Genomic DNA, 8,823 nt, shown 5'->3' with positions numbered 1-8,823 from the left:
CATGCACACCCATGCCCCCAGCACATGCCCACAAAACACAATATGAGACATGGCATGAAGGGCAGAACGTACCACACGCCCCCAGTGTTTGTCACGCCCCCAGCACACTCCCGCAGCACAACGCAGAAACGCCCACAAGGGACTACTTTGCTGGCACGATTCTTTTACCTTTTAAATGTATATGGTGGGCGTCTGCATAGCCTATGTCCTTCTACTGCAACTGCCCTTTCCAACGCTGTATTGGGTGTTGTGATTGGTGCTGTGGTTCCTGAGATTACCCGCCTCAAAGGTTTGGGCTCTCTCTTTATTGTATTCGTATATATATATATATATATATATATATATATAATGCGAACCCCAATCTACAGCAATCTCCGATATCACAGGACGCCGCCAGAGAAGGAAACGAGATTTTGGATTTTCCTTAATATTTCCAAAACTACTGAATGGATTTACACCACATCACAAAAATGCACTTCCCTGGACCAATATCTACATTTCTGCTAAATTCCATTTAGCAGTTTGGGCTGTAGTCAGGTCTATAGGTCCAATGGAAATTATCGTGGGAAATCCACATTTATTGACAGCCCACCAACCCCTTCTCATGCACAACAAGAATCACTGGGGCACTTTTTTAAAGAAATTCATGAAGAAAAAAAAACTCATCTCCTATGGAAACTAGGTCCTAACCATAACTACCTACTGACAACAGCCAATAGGTAATACTTGCCTAATACTTGCATTTAAAATGCAATACAACCCAGCCTAAACCCTAAAAATGCCCACCCTAAATCCTTAAAAAAAAAATATATATACACACATACATACATAAATATATATACATACATATATAAATATATCAATATATATATATATATATATATATATATATATATATATATATATATATATTCCAACAAAAGCGCCTGCTGCTTAAGGACGCCACTCCACGAAAAATAAGTTCACAGAACCCTTTATTTTCTGAAACCAGCTCAGCTTTCCAATTGTTCATTACCTTCCCTGACGCGTTTCAAAGCAACATGTTTCTTTTTCAAAGGGAAAACACAGTCTGTCAGCCACAGATCAGCACAGCACACTCTCCAGCCTTCAGTTCGTTTTTTTCTTTTTCAATTAACCTCTCCGGAGGCCTCACTTAAAACAGGTGTGGAAATTCGTGTGCATTCTGGGGTTTGAAGTTTTTGTGCTGTGCCCAATTCTTCCCCTCCAGTGGGGTCTGTGTAATTTGCTTGCAGATTGAATATTTTAAAACAGTGTTCATTATCCAGTTATTTTAAGCCCTCCAGTGGGCCTCAGAAAGGCATGCCGGTTCCTTTTATTTATTTTATTCCTCGTGCTGCAGACAGGTTAAGCACAGTTCCAAACCTTGCAGACCCATCATTTAATGGTGGTGCATCCTCCACGGTGAGGCTACCGTGTATGAAAATTCCAACAAAAGCGCCTGCTGCTTAAGGACGCCACTCCACGAAAAATAAGTTCACAGAACCCTTTATTTTCTGAAACCAGCTCAGCTTTCCAATTGTTCATTACCTTCCCTGACGCGTTTCAAAGCAACATGCTTCTTTTTCAAAGGGAAAACACAGTCTGTCAGCCACAGATCAGCACAGCACACTCTCCAGCCTTCAGTTCGTTTTTTTCTTTTTCAATTAACCTCTCCGGAGGCCTCACTTAAACAGGTGTGGAAATTCGTGTGCATTCTGGGGTTTGAAGTTTTTGTGCTGTGCCCAATTCTTCCCCTCCAGTGGGGTCTGTGTAATTTGCTTGCAGATGAAATATTTTAAAACAGTGGCTGACAGACTGTGTTTTCCCTTTGAAAAAGAAGCATGTTGCTTTGAAACGCGTCAGGGAAGGTAATGAACAATTGGAAAGCTGAGCTGGTTTCAGAAAATAAAGGGTTCTGTGAACTTATTTTTCGTGGAGTGGCGTCCTTAAGCAGCAGGCGCTTTTGTTGGAATTTTCATACACGGTAGCCTCACCGTGGAGGATGCACCACCATTAAATGATGGGTCTGCAAGGTTTGGAACTGTGCTTAACCTGTCTGCAGCACGAGGAATAAAATAAATAAAAGGAACCGGCATGCCTTTCTGAGGCCCACTGGAGGGCTTAAAATAACTGGATAATGAACACTGTTTTAAAATATTCAATCTGCAAGCAAATTACACAGACCCCACTGGAGGGGAAGAATTGGGCACAGCACAAAAACTTCAAACCCCAGAATGCACACGCATTTCCACACCTGTTTTAAGTGAGGCCTCCGGAGAGGTTAATTGAAAAAGAAAAAAACGAACTGAAGGCTGGAGAGTGTGCTGTGCTGATCTGTGGCTGACAGACTGTGTTTTCCCTTTGAAAAAGAAGCATGTTGCTTTGAAACGCGTCAGGGAAGGTAATGAACAATTGGAAAGCTGAGCTGGTTTCAGAAAATAAAGGGTTCTGTGAACTTATTTTTCGTGGAGTGGCGTCCTTAAGCAGCAGGCGCTTTTGTTGGAATTTTCATACACGGTAGCCTCACCGTGGAGGATGCACCACCATTAAATGATGGGTCTGCAAGGTTTGGAACTGTGCTTAACCTGTCTGCAGCACGAGGAATAAAATAAATAAAAGGAACCGGCATGCCTTTCTGAGGCCCACTGGAGGGCTTAAAATAACCGGATAATGAACACTGTTTTAAAATATTCAATCTGCAAGCAAATTACACAGACCCCACTGGAGGGGAAGAATTGGGCACAGCACAAAAACTTCAAACCCCAGAATGCACACGCATTTCCACACCTGTTTTAAGTGAGGCCTCCGGAGAGGTTAATTGAAAAAGAAAAAAACGAACTGAAGGCTGGAGAGTGTGCTGTGCTGATCTGTGGCTGACAGACTGTGTTTTCCCTTTGAAAAAGAAGCATGTTGCTTTGAAACGCGTCAGGGAAGGTAATGAACAATTGGAAAGCTGAGCTGGTTTCAGAAAATAAAGGGTTCTGTGAACTTATTTTTCGTGGAGTGGCGTCCTTAAGCAGCAGGCGCTTTTGTTGGAATTTTCATACACGGTAGCCTCACCGTGGAGGATGCACCACCATTAAATGATGGGTCTGCAAGGTTTGGAACTGTGCTTAACCTGTCTGCAGCACGAGGAATAAAATAAATAAAAGGAACCGGCATGCCTTTCTGAGGCCCACTGGAGGGCTTAAAATAACCGGATAATGAACACTGTTTTAAAATATTCAATCTGCAAGCAAATTACACAGACCCCACTGGAGGGGAAGAATTGGGCACAGCACAAAAACTTCAAACCCCAGAATGCACACGAATTTCCACACCTGTTTTAAGTGAGGCCTCCGGAGAGGTTAATTGAAAAAGAAAAAAACGAACTGAAGGCTGGAGAGTGTGCTGTGCTGATCTGTGGCTGACAGACTGTGTTTTCCCTTTGAAAAAGAAGCATGTTGCTTTGAAACGCGTCAGGGAAGGTAATGAACAATTGGAAAGCTGAGCTGGTTTCAGAAAATAAAGGGTTCTGTGAACTTATTTTTCGTGGAGTGGCGTCCTTAAGCAGCAGGCGCTTTTGTTGGAATATATATATATATAAATATATCAATATATATATATATATATATATACATACATACATACATATATATGCTTAATACTTACCTAATGCTTACATTTAAAACGCATATGCCTTTGCCATTCATGCCGTTACGGTGACATTTTTGTAGAAGCATGCGTGCTAAAGGCTTATGCGTTGTAAAATCCTGCATTGTAATGGTAATGTGTGGTAGTGGCACTCGTGCTGTAACAGCTGCGTTGTAAAGGTAATGCGTTCTAAAGGTAATGTTTCGTAACTGCCGCATTGTAATTTAATGTTTCCCAACTTGCAGTGGCCTCATGAGCAATACTTTGGGCCCGGCACTTGTTTATTTACAAATCAGGCACTGTATGTAACTACCCTCGCTTTTTGACTGTTTTGCCACAGTTTCAGTGATTGCTTGTCAATGACCACTCTGGTCGCACTGACAGGTATGGAGGATAAGACGGTACCTGTTCTTGTCCTGCAGTTTGCTGATCTCTTGCGTCTGCATCAGGAGCTGTTTCTCCAGCTTGTTGGTAGAAAGGGAGTTTTCCAGAAGCTGAATCTCCAGTCTGGAGGTCTGGTTCAACACCTGGAGAAAGAAGGAGGTGAGCCATATCAATACAGACCTATTTCAAGTTCTCCCAGCACCTAGAAAATCTACCTTACAAGGTTTGTGACAATGTCTGGATTTGTAATGCAATTTGGATGAAACACTGCTAGGGAGAAGAATATGGGATTGACAATAACTGTGTGACTGGTACAGATGCCTAAAACAACAAAAACATAGATTGGGTGGATCAACTGGGTGTTCTTGCAAAGGCTTGCGTGACTTCAAGGCCAAACACGCCAGTATAGGTGAACTATAGAATGGATACAGGTTATATGCTACTGAGTAGGAAAACCTAATTTGACATCATTATCTTTCACTCTATCCTATTTTCAGACAAATTGCCATCCGCTTCTCTGACTGATTCTAGCTAGTTAACCCAGAGAGGAAGGTTTACATTGACACCTGTAAGATACGTGGATTTATATAGACATAAGAAATCTGTTCTCTTGCCCCTCTCCTATATGCCAGAGACAAATGTTCCAGAACCTCTATAAGTTCTTGAGCATACTTTTTGCCCTTTCCACCTCAAGAAACAATTCATCTATGCACCTTCAAAGTAAAACGATCCAACACCAAATCTGAGGGGACCCTGATTTGCTTCTACAGTGCACGGTTAAAAGTGAAGAATTAACCAATACAAAAATTGGAAGAAATCAGAATTCTTATGTAAGAGAATAAAACACCGGACTAACGAACAAGATGACCCCAAGTAAACCTATCTTGTCCTGATGAAGGTGTAACCACATCTGCGGGAAAAACACCGAAACGCGTCGACACACTTTTTCCGTAATAGAATTCAAACAAAGCCACAGAGACTCTAGATGTACTGTATTCTGAAATACTAGAGGTCTGAACTAAACTGTATAAAGGCTATTGAATCTGACAATCTGTAGCAGCAATAGGTGCTCTATTTTCATTAGGGGGTTTCGTTTTGTTTATATATTTGCAATTAACTGTATGATTATTTTTTGATGATTTATAAGAATGTATTTTTCATATTTTTCTTCATATGCAGTATAAATGTAATTTTACCTTGTCCTTTTTTTTAAATAATTTTCTTCTTACTATTAAATGTTTTTACATTTTGTGTTTTCAGTAAAATCTGACTGATTCCATACTGAAATTTTAACCATATATTTTAAAATAAAAAAGACTGTAAACGTTATAATCTAGTTCGTGACCAGTGATTTGAGTAATAGATTGAATACATGTTGTGTGTGAGTGAGAGAGAATTATTGTAAATTGGCTGTTAGTATTGTCAGATACTAACCCTTCCAGGGATTATCCTCTGACTTTATAGTGTTTTAAGTAACCTGTTCCCTGGAACTAGTGGGGTCTTCTCTCATACCTTTACTGAATTGTATTCTTCCACTGCTCACATTTACGGGACTACTCTTTTTTCTTTTTCTTTTATCAATCCGTGAGAGTACATGTGTTTTCTAGCTCTCTCTCGTGTTTACTACTTGCCCCCCCCCCTCCAATACCGTCACCACCATCCACTCAGTGTTACTCCCTCATCCCTCCGCCCAAGCTCGTCCATTGCCTACCCCACCGACCCCTGACTTTATTATTTCTTTGGGGCTGTCTTCTGCTAAGTCTCAAGCACTTCTGTTGCTTCCTTACCCTTACCTAACCCACTCATCATTGCGTCCCTCCATCTACGCCCCTCAGCTGCTCTTGAAGCTTCATGTGGTCTGTAACATTTTTTATATTAACTTTATTTTTTGGAGGGCCCGTGAGCTGGCATTTGCTGCTGGGCTCCTCTGCAGTAGAAAAAGCACTTTTACACTTGAAAAATGTCATTTTTTTATTTACCAATCCAAATGGCATCCACCATCTTGGATAAATAAGTAAACAATGCGCTTGCATCATTTGTTAGGGACATCTGTGTACGGAGGTGCATGTGTGTGCATAAGTCATCTTGCATTTGCAAGCAAATAATATCTTGCATGAACTATCATATGTCATCTATCATGAGCGTGCATATGTCAAGTTTTTTTGGTGTTAATTCTATTCAGCATAAGCAAAAAGCATTGGCAAAGCCAATAGGTCACAAGGTGAGACCTATTGTCTTAAATTCTTGCTTTTATTCTGCTGGATACATATTGTATAGCTTAGTGTATAAAAACACGCGTCCCAGCCGGATTCACTTGCAAAAGGCCAATTATCATGTCCAGCACAGTCACTAAATAAAAAGGTGACACAAAGCCAGTGGCAGTAAAGGCAGGCTTTAATGGCCCTAGGGAAAGATGGAAGGGTGTTTCAGAAGATATGCGTAATGATACGTGCCTCCCATTAAACATCAGCCAATTTCAGCTGTCATTTATAGGGACATGTAGTGGATAATCACAGCTATAAGACTGTCTGCCCTGACCAATAGAATTAGGTGAGTGAATACTTGGTGGGGCTGACACAGTGGCAAGACGAGTATGGTAGGCATGGTGGCTCACCTGGGTCTCCACATCCGTGAGCTTGCGTGTCTGCTCTGCAGTCTGGCTCAAAAGGTTACTGCCGATTTCCAACATGGCTGCTGTCTGGTTCTGCACAGCTGTGAACTGGATTTCCGCCATCTCAGTCTTCACGCTATCCTGGATATAGTTTTCCAGCTAAAAAGACAGGGAAAACATCGAAGATGGAACATAACGTAAATATCAAAATGTTATATATTAGTTTCTCAAGCAATTATGTACAATTGCTACAAAGACAGGCGTGGATATTTTGCAACCTGTACAATTTGAAAATATTTCTGTGAATTTAGCATGACAATTCCAGTCACATGCTTGATGCAATCTAAGAAGAACAATGCTTTCTAGAGGAGTGAATCCATTTCCAATGTGTGACTGAATGTAGAATTACCCCTTGGTTCTGCTCTCCTTCAGGAGGACTGGCTTTTGAGTAGGCCTCTCTGAAATTTTGTTAGGCTCAAGAAGTTAGCAAATTTTGCATAATTTGAAATTCTATCAATTTCACCGGAGCAAAATTGCCCCCAATTTTGTTTTGCAGGAGAGCCATTTGAGCAGAAATCTGTAAAGTTTATTTCAAAATGTTTGTAGGACATTTGTCTTTGCAAAGATACCTAACTTGCCCCAGCCTCAACCTTGTTGGTTTAAGCAAGGAAAACACCTGACCTGATGGGCTTTAAAATCAGAAATGACATCTCAGGTCCAACTCCCATGCCCAAACCTATGTCATTGCACAACTTGTACTACCCGGTAAACAATTACTTCTTGCATGCAAACAAGTAAATATGGATGGGAGCCCTGAGATTTTAGATTCACACACACAATATGGGGCCTATTCACAAACTGCATGTTATAGTACTGGTATTGTACTACAATAGTACTACCCAAGTACTACAAAACGCTGTTAACTAACCTAAGTGCATAGGTCTACTCCTCCGCTTATCATATCTTTTAAGTGTGAAAATCTCTGTCCAATTGTGGAGATCTCTGAAAACATATGCTGGTGTTTTAATATAAAATGTGGGAGGAACAGAGAAGAGAGTCTCGACAGAGGGAAATACTTACTACAAATGGAAGGAGTTTAGGTAGGGGAAGAAGGTGTTAAGGGAGGGCCAGGGAGAGGTTTAGGTAAGGACATTTACTCCCCTCGCAAAAGACCAAGCCCGTTCATATACACAAACTGCACTTCTAACATTTTAATGCACAATAAATAAATATAAACATTTTAGTTTAGGTCGATTATTTTAATTTATCTTTTACAATAAAATTAGTATTTATTTTAATATATTTTAATTAATTAATTATTTATTTCTAAATTGCATTAATAGTGCTGTAGCAAATGTTATATTGTTCTACATTTAAAACAAATATATAATTATTTTTAAATGAATGTTGAGCAAAAAATATTTGCACACATTTTTTCTTAAATCTAATATATGTGTTCACTTTTCCATACACTTTAGCAGAGGAAGATCTTCGACCCGTTAGCGAAGATCACCACCTACATATGAAAAGTTACTCCACCCATATGTAGAGTGAGAATATATAACTTCAGGGTAGGTAGGAGTAGAGTTAAGAACAGCAAATCTTTAGTTATCACTGTGTGCTTACCTCTCTGATATTCAGGTAGACATTATTTTTGCTGCAATATTCTTGTAGCACAATATTCCTGTAGTCAATATTCTGACAAACAACTGTTTTTCCATTTATTAAAATTCCATGCTCACACTTACCAACTAGCTTCCATAGTGACAATCACATTTTAGCAACGCTTTTTTCTTCCTTACCAGATGATTTCACAAGTGTACAGGACTGTAGAACCTTCTCAAGGACTTTATAATTTTGAAAATAATGACCTTACCCATACCTTTGCTCATACACTAGCCTGTACCGTAGCCCAGACCTTAACTCATATCCTAATCCTTAACCCAATCCTAACCATAACCCTAACTCCAGCTCTAACGCTAACCCGTACTCTTGCCTTTGCCTTCACTCTAACCATTACCCTTATGATTCTGATGACACTAATCCTAAAGCTGACCTTAACGCTTAGATGGGATCATTGAAATCAATGTGATGACAACCAAGGTGGAGATAGGTGCAGAGTTCCAACAAATGAGATGATGGTATGAGGTAAACTCAAAGGGAGCATGGCAAAGCAGCTCCTGCCCATTGCCTCT

The 8,823-nt window shown here is 40.2% G+C and overlaps 1 protein-coding gene across 1 annotated transcript; it reads right to left on the bottom strand.

The window, feature by feature from the left end:
- Positions 1-4,038: 4,038 nt before the first annotated feature.
- Positions 4,039-6,787, bottom strand: LOC147663339 (angiopoietin-1-like; the record flags this gene model as incomplete). Its single annotated transcript, XM_086950511.1, has 2 exons — positions 4,039-4,160; positions 6,632-6,787. Coding segments are annotated over 2 exons (278 nt in total), but the record flags the coding sequence as incomplete, so codon positions are not given.
- Between the last annotated feature and the right edge of the window lie 2,036 nt (positions 6,788-8,823).

This window comes from Lissotriton vulgaris, unplaced genomic scaffold, assembly GCF_964263255.1.
Source record: "Lissotriton vulgaris unplaced genomic scaffold, aLisVul1.2 SCAFFOLD_13474, whole genome shotgun sequence".
NCBI classification, from domain to species: Eukaryota; Metazoa; Chordata; class Amphibia; order Caudata; family Salamandridae; genus Lissotriton; species Lissotriton vulgaris.
This window is presented reverse-complemented; position numbering and strand designations above follow the sequence as displayed.